This window comes from Hyla sarda, chromosome 5 (genome assembly GCF_029499605.1).
Source record: "Hyla sarda isolate aHylSar1 chromosome 5, aHylSar1.hap1, whole genome shotgun sequence".
Classification (NCBI taxonomy): domain Eukaryota; kingdom Metazoa; phylum Chordata; class Amphibia; order Anura; family Hylidae; genus Hyla; species Hyla sarda.
In genome coordinates, this window is record NC_079193.1 from 55,579,792 (window position 1) to 55,595,723 (window position 15,932).

At 41.1% G+C, this 15,932-nt stretch overlaps 1 protein-coding gene across 10 annotated transcripts in view; it reads left to right on the forward strand.

Annotated features, from left to right (window-relative positions):
• Positions 1-15,932, forward strand: part of DIP2C (disco interacting protein 2 homolog C) — a 496,242-nt gene that overhangs the window by 243,911 nt on the left and 236,399 nt on the right. For 9 of the 10 annotated variants that reach the window (XM_056519534.1, XM_056519533.1, XM_056519538.1 and 6 more), the window contains one exon: positions 7,388-7,459. The exons of the other annotated variant lie outside the window; for it this stretch is intronic. In XM_056519534.1, coding sequence (XP_056375509.1) covers positions 7,388-7,459 — 72 coding nt within the window. The remainder of the gene's footprint in view (positions 1-7,387; positions 7,460-15,932) is intronic. 10 annotated transcript variants of the gene reach the window in all.

Below are 15,932 nucleotides of genomic sequence, written 5' to 3' on the forward strand. Positions count from 1 at the left end.
TGTATACATTTGATGGTTGGCAAATGGAGTCAAAATTAGTGGGTTCAGCTGATTCAAGCGTGTATGGACAGCTTTAGGCTCTGTTTACACAGGACAGAAACTTAAGGGGTACTCCGGTGGAAAACAATGTTTTTTCAAACCAACTGGTTACAGAAAGTTAAACAGATTTGTAAATTACTGCTATTGAAAATTCTTAATCCCTCCAGTACTTTTCAGCTTCTGAATGCTCCAGAGGAAGTTGTGTAGTTCTTTCTGTCTGACCACAGTGCTCTCTGCTGACACCTCTGTCTATGTCAGGAACTGTCCAGAGCAGGATAGGTTTGCTATGGGGATTTTCTCCTATTCTGGACAGTTCCTGACATGGACAGAGGTGTCAGCAGAGAGCACTGTGGTCAGACGCAGACACCTCTGTCCATGTCAGGAACTGTCCAGAGCAGGAGAGGTTTGTTTTGGGGATTTGATTATACTCTGGACAGTTCCTGACATAGACAGAGGTGTCAGCAGAGAGCACTGTGGTCAGACAGGAAAGAACAACTCAATGTCAGCAGCTGATAAGTACTGGTAGTGGTAGGATTAAGATTTTTTTGAATAGAAGTAATTTACAAATCTATTTAACTTTCTAGTGCTGGTTGATATGAAAAAATAGTTTTTCACCGGAGTACCCCTTTAAGAATGATGTCGACAAATCTTGTGTAATAAGATGATACAGCGTCTGTTTATTTTCTGCCTTCGTCCAGTCTCCAGCCACTTTCTAGAGCAGTGTTTCTCAACCAGGGTGCCTCCAGCTGTTGCAAATCTACAACTTTGGCTGTCCGGGCATGCTGGGAGTTGTAGTTTTGCAACAGCTGGGGGCACCCTGGTTGGAAAACACTGTTGCAGAGATTATCTTTAGTGCTGTTGTGGCACCATTTATCGTACTGATCACTGTTCACATGGTCCAGATTTGTCTTCACACAGGCTTTAAAGGCTTTTTAAATGTTTCTTAGTAAAGGTGATGATTAATTTAAACGTAAATGTGTTCTTTAGGCCGGAGACCTCATGCGGTTTTCATCATCTGTGGTGACGTAGGCAAGCCTTCTGTACAGAGCATTAATGTGCAGTGCGGTCAGAGTCACCGTGCATTATTAATAATGGGGAATGCAGTCATGTCAGATACTGTGTGAGAGTTATAGGGCATTGTCTGGAAGACTGGAAGATGGGCGAGTAACATTACATCCGTTGCTGTATACATACATGTGGCTGCATAATCCCTGTGATAGGGTAGTGTATGCAGTCAGTACATGGATAGCTTCAAGCCCTATTTAGAAGAATGGAACAGTCGTAGAAATAAATGTATGCTTATCCGGCCTATGGGGTGTGTCCAGGTATCCCACTGGTATATGTCTCGTTGGGAGGAAGCGCTTAATATGTCTATCACCCTTCCTCAGTGGAAAATAATATGGGAGCGGGCCTCTAGGGCATCCATATGTACTGCTTATAAGGAGACTCAATACAAACTGATTATGGGTTGGTACCATACCCCGGAGTTATTGAATAGGCTGAATCCCAGTGTCCCCCCCCCCCAGTGCTGGCGGTGTGGTTTGGGTACGTTGTTTCATATTTTTTGGTCTTGCCCGCTTATCACGGGATATTGGGAGTTAGTGAGTCGCTTACTTTCGGATGTTTTTGGAGTATCAGTCCCTCCTAACCCTCAGGTCTATCTTTTGCACCTCTCGCACTCTGCTCTACCCAAGAGGCTGTTTAAACTGGCTATGCAAATTTTTTGGGCGGCTAAGACCTTAGTTGCTAAATGCTGGAAGAGGACTCTTCCTCCCACTGAGTCAGACCTACTCTCCCGTATTAGTGAAATTCGCCCTTTAGAATATCTCACAGCCTCTTTGAATAATACTATCCCCACCTTCCTTTCAGTTTGGGAACCGTGGGACCGTTTCTCTGACAGGCAACCTCCTTAAGGCGATACCGAAAACTTTCCCTACCCCCCCCCCCCCTTCCCTCCCTATTCCTTCCTCCTCTTTCTTCCTTACTTCTCCCCTAATGTGTTTGTGCTTTGATGTCTTTGTCTCCTTCTGTCTTATGTTTGTCTTCTCTCTCGTTCCTTCATGTTGGAGAGTTTTTCAGTTGTCTCCTTTGAGTAATTCACTATATGACTTCTTATTTTATGTACATTTGCTTCGGGTTGATGGTTTGTCTACAGCGGGGCTAATTGTTCTGATGTACAACTGTTATATTTACCCTGCTCTCCATTTTGGATTGTTACTTACCCCTATTGTGATTGTGCTGGGCTGCGCCCCGGACTCTGATTTGCCTAGGTCTTGGCGAACTCCTGTTTTCTTTTGTGAAAATCTTTAATAAAAATTACAGTTGAAAAAAAAAGAAATAAATGTATGCAAAAATTTACTATATTTTAATAAACACTTGGGGATGAATGGGGGATGATTTTTAACCTGTTAAGGACCAAGGACATACCGGTACGTCCTGAGTCCTTTCCCTTTCTATAATGCGGGGCCACGCGGCGAAATCGCGGCATCCCGAACAGCTGTGACACAGCAGTAGGGTCCCTTACCTTGCCTCCTAGTGTCCGATCGCCAAATGACTGCTCAGTGTCTGAGATCCAGGCATTAGCAGTCAATCGGCAGAATCATTAATCAATGGTTTCCTATGAGAAACCATTTATCAATGTAAAAGATCAGTGTGTGCAGTGTTATAGGTCCCTATGGGAGCTATAACATTGCAAAAAAAAAGTGAATAAAGATAATTTAACATAGTAATATTGTATAGAGAAAATAGTATGCACTCACCGCTAGGCTATGGCTGTCAATCCTAGAAGTCCGGGGACACTGGTGGAGTCAACGTCTCCTCCGAGCGCTCCATGTAGACGCCGACTCCACCCGTGTCCCCGGACTTCTGGGATTGACAGCCATAGCCTAGCGGTGAGTGCATACTATTTTCTCTATACAATATTACTATGATACTGCAGCTTTTCTGATATGCACCCCGCAGGTGGCATTTTCACGTGAGTACCCGGGGCCGCCATATCTGTATATACGATCCATAAGGAGCCATAGAACAGGCTTAGATAACATTACACACCTTGTGAGTGCCCCCACCTGCTATTCCTTTTGTATATTCAAAGATCATTTAACCCCTTCCCTAATAAAAGTTTGAATCATCCCCCTTTTCCGAATTATAAAAATGTATAGTTAATTAAACCGCACGGTCAAAGGCGTACGTCCAAGATGACATATTTTTGGTCATTTTTTATATCATGAAAAAATGAATAAAAAGCGATCAAAAAGTCTGATCAATACAAAAATGGTACTGATAAAAACTTCAGAACACGGCGCAAAAAAATGAGCCCTCATACCGCCCATACGCGGAAAAATAAAAAAGTTATAGGGGTCAGAAGATGACAATTTTAAAAGTATAAATTTTCCTGCATGTAGTTATGATTTTTTTCAGAAGTACGACAAAATCAAACCTATATAAGTAGGGTACCATTTTAACCGTATGGACCTACAGAATAATGATAAGGTGTCATTTTTACCAAAAATTTTTTTCAATTTTGTCTCACAATGATTTTATTTTCCGTTTCGCCTTAGATTTTTGGGTAAAATGACTGATGTCATTACAAAGTAGAATTGTTGGTGCAAAAAACAAGCCCTCATATGGTTTTTTTAGGTGCAAAATTGTAAGAGTTATGATTTTTTAAAGGTAAGGAGGAAAAAACGAAAGTGCAAAAACTGAAAAAAAAACCCTGGTCCTTAAGGGGTTAATGACCAAATTGTTTTACCCTGATCTAAAGTGGAGATGCACTAAAGCAAGGTGAGACTATCAGACCAGGCAATGTTCTTCCTGTCTTCCATTGCCTAACTTTGTTGCCTGTCTTGTAGCCTCAGTTTCCCGTTCCTAGTTGACAGACAGGGCACCCTTTGTGGTCTTCTGCTGCTGTAGCCTATCTGCACACCTATTGAGTGTCAAACTTATTACGAATCACAAGCCTTTTAATGCATTTGTCTCATCTTTTGTTGCCTGTATACCATGCTTTAAATATTATGAGCCATGAGCTGGAATAGACTTTTGACATATATTTACCATTTTTGGAGTAATTTGTGGTAAATCCACCAGTCGGACAGCATGCCTCTTCAGCTAATCCTTACCTGCTTTTTTAATAAGTGATGAGAGGGGTACAAATGAGGCTTGTGCCAAAAAAAAATGCTGCCTTTGTCAGCCAGAAAAATTTCGTATTAGCTTAAGTTTTTTTTCCTGTAAATCTACATGAAATCTACATATACTCACTGACCACTTTATTAGGTACACCTTGCCTTAAAGGGATGGATGGACCCCTTTTGCCTTAAAGGGGTACTCCTCTGCTAAGCTAATGCTGGAGTTGCCGCTGTGAGCGCGTGGTGTCATTGCCCTGGCCCCTCAGTCTGCCACGCCCGCTCCCAAAGAAAAGCATTGAGGGGTGGGACGTTATGAGGGGGTGGGCCAATGACGTCACAAGCTCCCGGTGCCGGCTCCAGCATTCAGAACAGTTTGTTCCAAACGCTGAGCAGCGGAGTACGCCTTTAAGAACTGTCTTCCATCTTTGTAGCATACTTTCTTCAAGGTGCTGAAAACATTACTCAGAGGTTTTGGTGAATATGGACATGATGGTATAACACAGTTTCTGCAGATTTGTTGGCTGCACATCCATGATGAGAATCTCCCATTCCACCACATCATAAAGGTGATCTATTGGATTGAGATCTGGTGACTGTGGAGACCATTGGAATCCAGTGACATTATTGTCATGTATGAGGTAATGTGAGCTTGATGACATGGTGCATTATCCTGCTGGATGTATCATCAAAAGATGGGTCCACTGTGGTCATAAAGGGATGGACAGTAACAACAAGGCAGGATGGATCCATGCTTTCATGTTTTTTTAATGATAAATTCTGACCCTTCCATCTGGATGTGGCAGCTGGAATCGAGACTCATCAGACCAGGCAATGTTTTTCCAGTCTTCTACAGTCCAATTTTGCTGACCTATGTGAATTGTAGCATCGGTTTCCTGTTCTTAGCTGACAGCAGTGACACCCGGTGTGGTCTTCTGCTACTGTAACCGGTGTGGTCTTCTGCTACTGCAACCGGTGTGGTCTTCTGCTACTGTAACCGGTGTGGTCTTCTGCTACTGTAACCAGTTGACGTGTTGTACATTCAGAGATGAATTCTGGAGACCTTGGTTTTAACAAGTGGTTATTTGAGCTGCTGTTTCCTTTCTGTCATCTTGAACCAGTCTACCCATTCTCCTCTGACATCAACAAAACATTTACATTAACACAACGACCACTTTTGGTATATGTTCTCTTTTTCGGACCATTCCCTGTAAACCCAAGAGATGATTGTGCAAGAAAATGAGTCGATCAGCAGTTTCTGAAATACTCAGATCAGCCTGCCTGTCACCAACAACCATGTCACATTCAACATCACTTAAATCCGTTTTCTTCTGATAATTCATTTGTTTCACAGAGAAAATACTGTGGATGTCTAGTTAAGGAAAGTTTAGGCCAATTCCAGGTGGCTTCCTCAGTTCAACTTTAAAATTTCCCCAAAAAATAAATAAATGAAATACATAAATGAATTCATTATTTATTTAAAATAAATAGATTAATAGATTTCTGGTGACTTTTGACTTAATATTGCCACTATGTTTATAAATGAAAGCAATATTATTTGCACCATTTACTTAGGACACAATAAATTAAGCTGCTCTTGGAGATTCACCCTGTTTTAGTGGTTAAATATAGTTAACTTTTAGGTTGCTCTACAATTTCGTATAATATGGATTTGAGGGACAAAGTTCTCACATCTTCTAGAAATCAGTGTGTTAGAGCTATTCTTGAGAGCTCTTGTCCAGACAGTTCCTTTATAGGAATAGCTGCTATATACCTTTAATACACAATGGCCCTCATTTACTAAGAGCGGAGTGTAGTTTTCTTTGTGGGTTTTTGTTTCCGACAGGTATTTTCCCATGGTATTTACTATTGTATCTTGTATTTGGGGATTTTTCCTACACTTTGCTTTTTTTACACCTGCTCTGAGCCGTCTAGTTCTCCAAAGCTCAAATCCACCACATTTTATGTGGGAACATTAGTAAATGTGTAGTTATTTTCTGGAAATGTAGTTTTTTTTGGAAACATGCCCCTTTTCTCCAATGGTCATGCCCCTTTTTTTTCCAGGTTTTCTGAGTAAAGTGGAGAGTTAGTAGGGTTTTTTGGATTTTTTTATTGAAAATTCTGGTGCACAACACATGCAACACAAAAAACCCTACAAAAACCTTAGTAGGCTGGGTTCACACTACGTTTTCTCCCATATGGGAGCGCATACGGCAGGGGGGAGCTAAAACCTCGCGCTCCCGTATACCTTTCTATGCGCTCCCGTATGTCATTCATTTCAATGAGCCGGCCGGAGTGAAACGTTCGGTCCGGTCGGCTCATTTTTGCGCCGTATGTGCTTTTACAACCGGACCTCAAACCGTGGTTGACCACAGTTTTAGGTCCAGTTGTAAAAGCGCATACGGCGCAAAAATGAGCCGACCGGACCGAACGTTTCACTCCGGCCGGCTCATTGAAATGAATAACATACGGGAGCGCATACGAAGGCATACGGGAGCGTGAGGTTTTAGCTCCCCCCTGCCGTATGCGCTCCCGTATGGGAGAAAACGTAGTGTGAACCCACTCTAAATGAGGTCCAATGAGTCAGCTGATGCTCTGATGAAGGTGGCAGATTTTACACACAAACATTTATAATTTATTTTTTCTCTAACATTATGACATCAGACGGGATTTGATAATGCAGTAGGATGGTAGATAAAGAAAAAATAATTGTCAGCAGAGTCTTTGTCAGGCTGTCGGATGCTGTTTATGGAGCCCAGACCACAGCCTATCATAAACTGTTATAATAAATGTGGTACAGTCCTTGTATATGTTTTATATGGTTGTTTAGACTTTTTGGCAATAAAGCTATAACAGGGAATACGTTTCCATACATAACCCTGCTATTTGTTCTCTCACTATTGCATAAAAAACTGAATACATTGCTGTATCCCATGACTATTTCCAGTGTCTTATCTATAAATAAAGTAATAGCAAGGCGTGGTCTTCAATAAAACCCTGAAGTCATTCTTGCTTAGTCACTAATGGATATTCCTACCACATGTATCTGTTTTTCTGCGTCTACATTGCTTTGGCTTTGGATATAGTTGTTGTGGCTTGTGTTCTGCTGACCTGTCACTTGGCTTGTGTTTTCTCTATGTCTGATGGAACACTGGTGAAATTTCTCAAATAAAAAAGCAATAAAGAAATAAGTTCAGAGCGTCATCCATTTCTCTTATTTTTGGCAGGTGACATCACACAGAAAGGGTATGAAAAGAAAAGATCGAAGTTAATAGGAGCCTATCTTCCTCAGCTACAAGGTGTGGTCCGGGTTTTATTAACTTATCTACATGATTTGGAGAAGACCTCTCAGCTCTCCTGACATATAAGTGTTAATGAATATTTGTATTTACTGTAAAAACAACAATCCTAAAGCATTTTCTTTGGATTCTGCATTGTGCCATTACTCCTGTAAGGAGAGCTTCTTTAAACCGTGTGGAGACTTATGGGCCATTCATGGTCCACTGGGAATTCTGAGAAGAAAGGATATGTAAAGCAGCTTTCTCATGAAACCTTTTATAGTAGTTAAAGGGGTATTCCAGGCAAAACCTTTTTTTATATATATCAACTGGCTCCGGAAAGTTAAACAGATTTGTAAATTACTTCTATTAAAAAAATCTTAATCCTTCCAATAGTTATTAGCTTCTGAAGTTTTCTGTCTAACTGCTCAATGATGATGTCACATCCCAGGAGCTGTGCATGATGGGAGAATATCCCCATAGGAACTGCACAGCTCCCGGGATGTGAGTCATTAGAGAGCAGTTAGACAGAAAACAACAACTCAACTTCAGAAGCTAATAACTATTGGAAGGATTAAGATTTTTTTAATAGAAGTAATTTACAAATCTGTTTAACTTTACGGAGCCAGTTAATATATATAAAAAAGTTTTGGCCTTCAATGCCCCTTTAATCTTTAAAGTCAGTGTTTCACTCCAGCTATGATTCATAGAACATGACTGGGAATGTATGTTAAGCCAGAAATCTCCCCTTGACTGGCACTAAAGTGCATGGGCGTCCGAGTCAGACAAAACAAACCAACTGTACATGTCCAACAAGCAGCTATATAAATACAAATAAGGCAAGATATAGCATACTAACATACAGTTCAGAAACTGAAATCAAGATTAATGGCAGATATGGTAATCTGTACAAGACTAGATATGAGGATAAGTTTACAGCAGACAAAATCAGGAGATGCAGGGGATGAACAGGTTAACTGAATGTCAGAACACTAAATGGGTCAGGAAATCAAGAGTACTGTTCACACTGGACTCAGAACAAGAAACACACTAGACACTCCACTCCAAGCAAGGAGGGACATCAATAACAAAACCAAATCGGCTACTAGCTAGTGGGCACGCGCCACAGAGTGATCAGAATACTAGCCTAGGAGGAAACAAAAATCCTAAATACAAGCAAACACGGTTACAGGCACAAGACTCACTCACTCCTAGATAGACGGATTAGCCCTAGGCTCAGAACAGGATTCTACCCTCGGAGTTTCAGGATCAAACAAGGTCAAAACAGGACTGACAAAACGCACAGTGTGAATGCAGACTAAGGCAATGCAAAACAAATGCAGATCAAACATACAAGAATACTAAAACCCAACAAATGTACTAAAACAAAGGAAGCTAAAATCTATATATCAAACAGGACAGATAACCATGGTTAAAACTCAGGATATATGCACGGACAGACATAATAAACATCATGCCAACGTGGACGGAGTACATGTCTTATAACCAGCACAGAACAACACCTGAAGAGGCCTTTTATATCCACCCAGTGCTTAACCCCTTAAGGACCTGGCCATTTTTTATTTTTGCACTTTTGTTTTTTCCTCCTCACCTTCTAAAAATAATTACGCTTTAAATTTTCCACCTACAGACTCATATAAGCAAAAAATACGCATTTTTTTTTACGTGTATGCCATTGACCATTCAGTTTAATTAATGTTATATTTTTGTAGTTTGCACATTTATGCATGCGGCGATACTATATTACAGCTGTCTTTAAAGGGGTACTCCGCAGTGGCGTCTCCAGCATTCAAATTTAGGGGGGGCACATGGGGGGCCAGTGACAAAAGTGGGGGGGCAATTTTAAAATGTGTGTATGTGTATTTATACACACACACACACACACATATATATATATATATATATATATATATATATATATATTATATATATATATATATATAAACACACAATGATTTTTTTTTCCGTTTTTGCCATAGATTTTTGGGTAAATGACTGATGTCATTATAAAGTAGAATTGGTGGTGCAAAAAATAAGCATCATATGGACTTTTAGGTGCAAAATTGAAAGGGTTATGATTTTTAAAAGGTAAGGAGGAAAAAACAAAAGTACAAAAACGGAAAAACGCTCGGACCTTAAGTCGTTAAAACTTTTGGACACTACCATCAACTTTGATAGCGGCATCTAAAGTGTTAATGTCGGACATCAGCCTGATTGGGGATATCTGGCATTAGCCGAGGGTTCTAGCTAATGATTTATACAACACAGTGGGAGTAGGCACTGTGCGTAGACGCCTTGTGTCCTTAGGGCTCATTTACACGGATGGATCCCCAGCATATTTTACGCTGCCGATCCCCCTGACAATGCACACATCGGCCTAGTTCAGAGAGCAGGAGGAGCGGCCATGATGTGCGCGAGTATACACATCAAAGCGTGTCTGCTCGTAGTGGCTGATTCCCGTTATGAGCAGGCACAGATGGAGGCAGCACTGTAGGGTCCATTGTTGGGGGATCCGCAGCGTAAAATACACTGCGGATCCACCCCTGAATGAGCCCTTAGGATACGCTCACACATACAGGATCTGCTGCATATTTTCTGCAGCTGATTTTGCTACCTATTGAAGCTAATGGGTAGCAAAATCAGCTGCACAAAATATGCAGCAAAATTATGCAGCAGATCCTGTACATGTGAATATACCCTTAAGGGGTTAATGAGGGGTTAATGTGTTCACATGTTGTTCTTCCAGAGGGGTCACTTTCCCTCCTCCAGTGTCCACAGGTCTCCAACAGGTCACATTACCAGAACAATTTATGGAAAAATCGCGGCAAAAATTGCGCTGTTTTACCGCGATTTACGAAAAATCGCGGTAAAAGCGCGCAATTTTTGCCGCGATTTTTCCCAAAAATTTTTGTGATAATGTGGCCTGTTGGTGACCTGTGGACACTGGAGGAGGGAAAGTGACCCCTCTGGACTGCTACCATACACATTACTCAGCCCCCGGTTATACTGCTGATCAGGGGGAGAGAGGGAGGACACGGGACATCACTCACCTCACATGAAAGGGACGCTCTGCTGTGTGACCTGTCAGCTCTCCGCCTGTCCTCTCCTGTGCTGGGGGCGGAGCCATCAATGTATCGGGACATTTATTTTAAATTGGGGGGGACCATTTTATTTTTAAATTGGGGGGGCCCAAGGGGGGGCACGGCCTGATCTAGGGGGGGCCATGGCCCCCTCTGGCCCCCCCCTAGCGACGCCACTGGTACTCCGATGGAAAACTTTTTTTCAATAAATTAACTGGTGCCAGAAATTTAAACAGATTTGTAAATTACTTCTATTAAAAAATCTTAATCCTTCCAGTACTTATTAGCTGCAGAATACTACAGAGAAAATTATTTTCTTTTTGGAACACAGTGCTCTCTGCTGACATCACAAGCACAGTGCTCACTGCTGACATCTCTGTTCATTTTAGGAACTGTCCATACCAGCATATGTTTGCTATGGGGATTTTCTCCTACTCTGGACAGTTCTTAAAATGACAGAGATGTCAGCAGAGAGCACTGTGGTCAAGATGTCAGCAGAGAGCTCTGTGCTCGTGATGTCAGCAGAGAGATCTGTGTTCCAAAAAGAAAATAATTTCCACTGTAGTATTCAGCAGCTAATAAGTACTGGAAGGATTAAGATTTTTTAATAGAAGTCATTTACAAATCTGTTTAACTTTCTGGCAACAGTTGATAAAAAAAAAAAAAAAAGTTTTCCACCGGAGTACCCCTTTAAATGGCCATTCTTTCTTTTTGGAGAGATTTCTGGCTTCCATGCATTCCCAGTCATATTCTAAGACTCCTAGTTGGAGTGAAACACTGACTAAGGGAAAGCTACCTGGGAAAGGTGCCAAGAGAAAACTGATTTGCATATCCTTTCTACACATTCTGACATGGTCAGCTCTCATTGGTTGTTCTGAGTAGGGACACGCCCTATTGGCATGTGAAGTGCTAACACCCATTTGTCAATTTATTCATACATTCTGAAGAGGAATAATAGATGAATGGCACAACGCAGAGATCTGTATTCAACAAGAGAATATGCTTTACAAATGTTATGTCATTTACAATATCAGCTAAATCGGGGTTAGAAGAGGCCACAGGCCCTGTTTAACATGGTTTTCTAATTCTGTTTTATTTGAGCCTTCTGACATTTTATAAATACATTTTTTGTCTGAACACACATGTGATACCCTGGTAATGCATTCATTTTTTTCCTATGATTTATTGCTTGTTTTTCTTACTCATTGCCCATGTCATCTTTAGTTACTTTGCTGTTCGTGTATAGAATCTAAGTATACAAATAAATTAGGTTCTTGGTTTATAGTGGGACATGCTAGGTTGATGCCTGGAGTAGATTGGTGGATGTGGATTGGGTTCATAATGGTAGTAGGGCAGGTAGTTGGTACTTCGAGTCTGGGAGAAGGGGCATTCAGTGGTTACTAGTATCTATTTACAGGTATAGGATAATGCTCATATGTGTCAATTGAATTATGCTACCACTTGGCTTACATTGTTGTTATTATTTGACAAAATGTAGGGTTTAAAGGGGTATTCCAGGAAAAAACTTTTTTTTTTTATGTCAACTGGCTCCAGAAAGTTAAACAGATTTGTAAATTACTTCTATTAAAATTTTTTAATCCTTTCAATAATTATCAGCTGCTGAAGTTGAGTTGTTGTTTTCTGTCTGGCAACAGTGCTCTCTACTGACATCTCTGCTTGTCTCGGGAACTGCACACAGTAGAAGAGGTTTGCTATGGGGATTTGCTTCTAAACTGGACATTTCCTGAGACAGGTGTCATCAGAGAGCACTTAGACAGAAAAGAACAACTTAAAGGAGAACTCTGGAATATAAAAATTGTGGCCCATACTGCCGACAGTAAAAAAATAAAGATACATACCTTCCTCCGCTCCCCCAGGGCCTCCGGTAACCGGCTCCAGTCTCCCCCGCATCCACTTCCCGGTTGCCGGTGGTCGGATGAGTCATACTGCGCTCAGCCAATCACCAGCCGCAGCGAAGTCAGACTCGGCCGACGATAGGCTGAGCGGCAGTGTGACGTTTTCGGCCCTGGCCGCAGGTGCCGGTGTAGTGAAGAATTTTGTGTCCTGAAGCGTTTTCACACTGCCGCTCAGCCTATCGCCGGCCGAGTCAGACTTCGCTGCGGCTGGTGATTGGCTGAGCGCAGTATGACTCATCCGACCACCGGCAACCAGGAAGTGGATCGCGGCAGAGACCGGAGCCGGTTACCGGAGGCCCCGGGGGAGCGGAGGAAGGTATGTACATCTTTATTTTTTTTACTGCCGGCAGTATGGGCCACAATTTTTATATTCAAGAGTTCTCCTTTAAATGGGCACTGTCACCAACTTTATTTTTTGATCTGTTGTAGTACTTATGTACTACAACATATCTCTAATATACTTTTATTACATTTTTTTTATTAAAAAGGTTTTAATTTACATTTAAAAACCGGCTACTGAAAAAGGACTGATTTTGGAGTGGCAATCAGTCCTTTTTCAGTTAGGCTGCACTCGCTCCCTGCCTGTCAATCAGACAGGCGGGAGCGAGCGCATTGGCTCCCCGGCCACTGGCTGGGAGGCCACTCCTCCCGCACATCGCCGCCGCCGCTGTCCCTGCACGTCTGCTGCCGGACTCTGCAGTAACTGCAAGTGTAATGAGGGAACGGGGTATGCGGGGCGGGGGGGGGGGGAGTATTGAACGGGCTAGTGCAGTAGCGGTGGGGGAAAGGGCTAGCAACGAAAAAAAAATAGGATGGTGTGAGCTACCCTTTAACTTCCTCAGCTGATAAGTACTGAAATTATTAAGATTTTTTAATAGAAGTAATTTACAAATTTGTTTAACTTTCTGGAGCCAGTTGATATATATAAGTTTTTTCCTGGATAACCCCTTTAATTCCCTTATGTCCAGAGATGGAACCACCCTGCATCAGAAAGTAGCATAGCATTGATCAACATTTCAGCATTGTACCCAGCGCTCTCTCTGGCCAAAAATTAGGCATAGACGTATGAGCTTCTGCCAGTTTGCTAAAATGAAAAATGCCACATGCCATATGTTTTTATTAAAACCGGCCTAATTCCAGCCTACTTCCAGGAAATGACAATGGATAGCTGGACATCTGTGGACATAACTAGGCCAGAAGTCTGGTGGCTACTTGTGAGTTACTGACTGACATTGCAGTCCAGGTTCTACGTCCTAAATAACAGGGTGTATGTCCTACCCCTACCTTTACCCAGTGCCCGGTGGGAAGTCCTGTTCTGTTACTATTTATATACCGTACTAGTTGCCCCAAAACTAAAGTAGGACTGAGATTAGAAAAAGATTTATTAAACAGATTTATTAAAAAACCCCATTTGTTTCTTGAATGGAAAATGATGCAACTTTCTAAATAGTTTTTTCAACTATTTAAAGGGGTACTCCCCTGGAAAACTTTTTTTTTTTTTTTTTTTTTTTTTTAAATCAACTGGTGCCAGAACAGAAAGTTAAACACATTTGTAAATTACTTCTATTTAAAAATCTTAATCCTTCCAGTACTTATCAGTTGCTGTATTTTCCAGAGGAAGTTCTTTTCTTTTTGAATTTCCTTTCTGCCTGACCTCAGTGCTCTCTGCTGACACCTCTGTCCATTTTAAGAAAAGTCCAGAGAAGGAGAGGTTCCCTTTGGGAATTTGGTCCTACTCTGGACAGTTCCTGACGTGAACAGAGGTGTCAGCAGAGAGCACTGTGGTCAGACAGAAAGGAATTTCAAAAAGAAAAGAACTTCCTCTGGAAAATACAGCAGCTGATAAGTACTGGAAGGATTAAGATTTTTAAATAGAAGTCATTTACAAATCTGTTTAACTTTCTGGCACCAGTTGATGTAAAAATAAATAAATAAATAAATAAATAAATAAAAAGTTTTCCAGTGGAGTACCCCTTTAAATGCTACTAAGAGAAATATTAGAGACATCCACCAGATGCACTTTCTGTTTCCCAGTGTTATAGACAGCAACAGCGATGGTGATAGGGTAACATGCCAGCTCTGGGGGAGAAACCCCAGAGGACAGCTCACACAGGCTAGAGCAGTGTTTCCCAACCAGGGTGCCTCCGCCTGTTGCAAAACTACAACTCTTTGGCTGTCCGGGCATGTTGGGAGTTGTAGTTTTGCAACAGCTGGAGGCACCCTGGTTGGGAAACACTAGGCTAGAGAGAGAGAGAAGTGAGTAGATACAAGGCAGGGGAGAATGATATAGGCTTTGTACATACAAGTAAAGAGAAAATAGAGCTCCTACAGCAAGCTGCATAGGCTATAAAGGTAAAGTAAAATTTTTAATAACAACCAATGGAGAAAGTCTATTTTGCACCATAACAGGTACAAACAAAGCATTAAAAAACATGCTTTTCAGCTGTGTCCGTAGCCTGGTTATATAGCCAGGCCCACATCATGATACAAAATAACTACCGCTATATAAACTATTGTAAAAAAAAAAAAATAATAACTACAGCTATAAAAACTATTGTAAAAAAAAAAAATAACTCCAGCTAGACAACAATTTGAGCCATGAAGTGGGACACAGCCCACTATTGATCAATGCAGCGTCTGCGGTGGGTTCTGTAAATAACTGTGGAGCATGCCGCAGTGGGCAAGAGGCTGGAACACTATTCCAATCTTTTTTCATATAAAAAAAAAATAAAATTAAAAATAAAATGTTCTATTGAACAGCAAGGGGTACAGACGGCAAAACAAAACAGAGTGAGGAGAACAGGCTACAGGTACGGAGCATCAAATATGCAGTAACAAACATAATAAGAACATCTCATACCATGGTTAACAGCAAAATGCATGGGGAGCAATGAAATAGAGACATAAGGGGGATTTATTAGAGGGGTATTCCATTTATATCAACTGGCTCCAGAAAGTTAAACAGATTTGTAAATTACTTCTCTTAAAAAATCTTAATCCTTTCAATAACTATCAGCTGCTGAAGTTGAGTAGTTGTTTTCTGTCTGGCAACAGTGCTCTCTGCTGACATCTCTGCTTGTCTCGGGAACTGCACAGAGTAAAAGAGGTTTGCTATGGGGATTTGCTTCTAAACTGGGCGGTTCCCAAGACACGTGTCATCAGAGAGCACTTAGACAGAAAAGAACAACTCAACTTCATCAGCTCATAAGTACTGAAAGGATTAAGATTTTTTTAATAGAAGTAATTTACAAATCTGTTTAACTTTCTGGAGCCAGTTGATATATATACAAAAGTTTTTTCCTGGATAACCCCTTTAAGTTGGTGTAGATGAATGATTTTTCTACACCTTTAATGTGTGTGGTGGTAACGTGTATGTGCACCAAATGTATTGAATAGTTGCATGGGATGTGATAAATATGTTGTTTGTACACTTTTTTTTTAAAGAACACACATTATTTTTTTTTTTTTTTTTTTTGG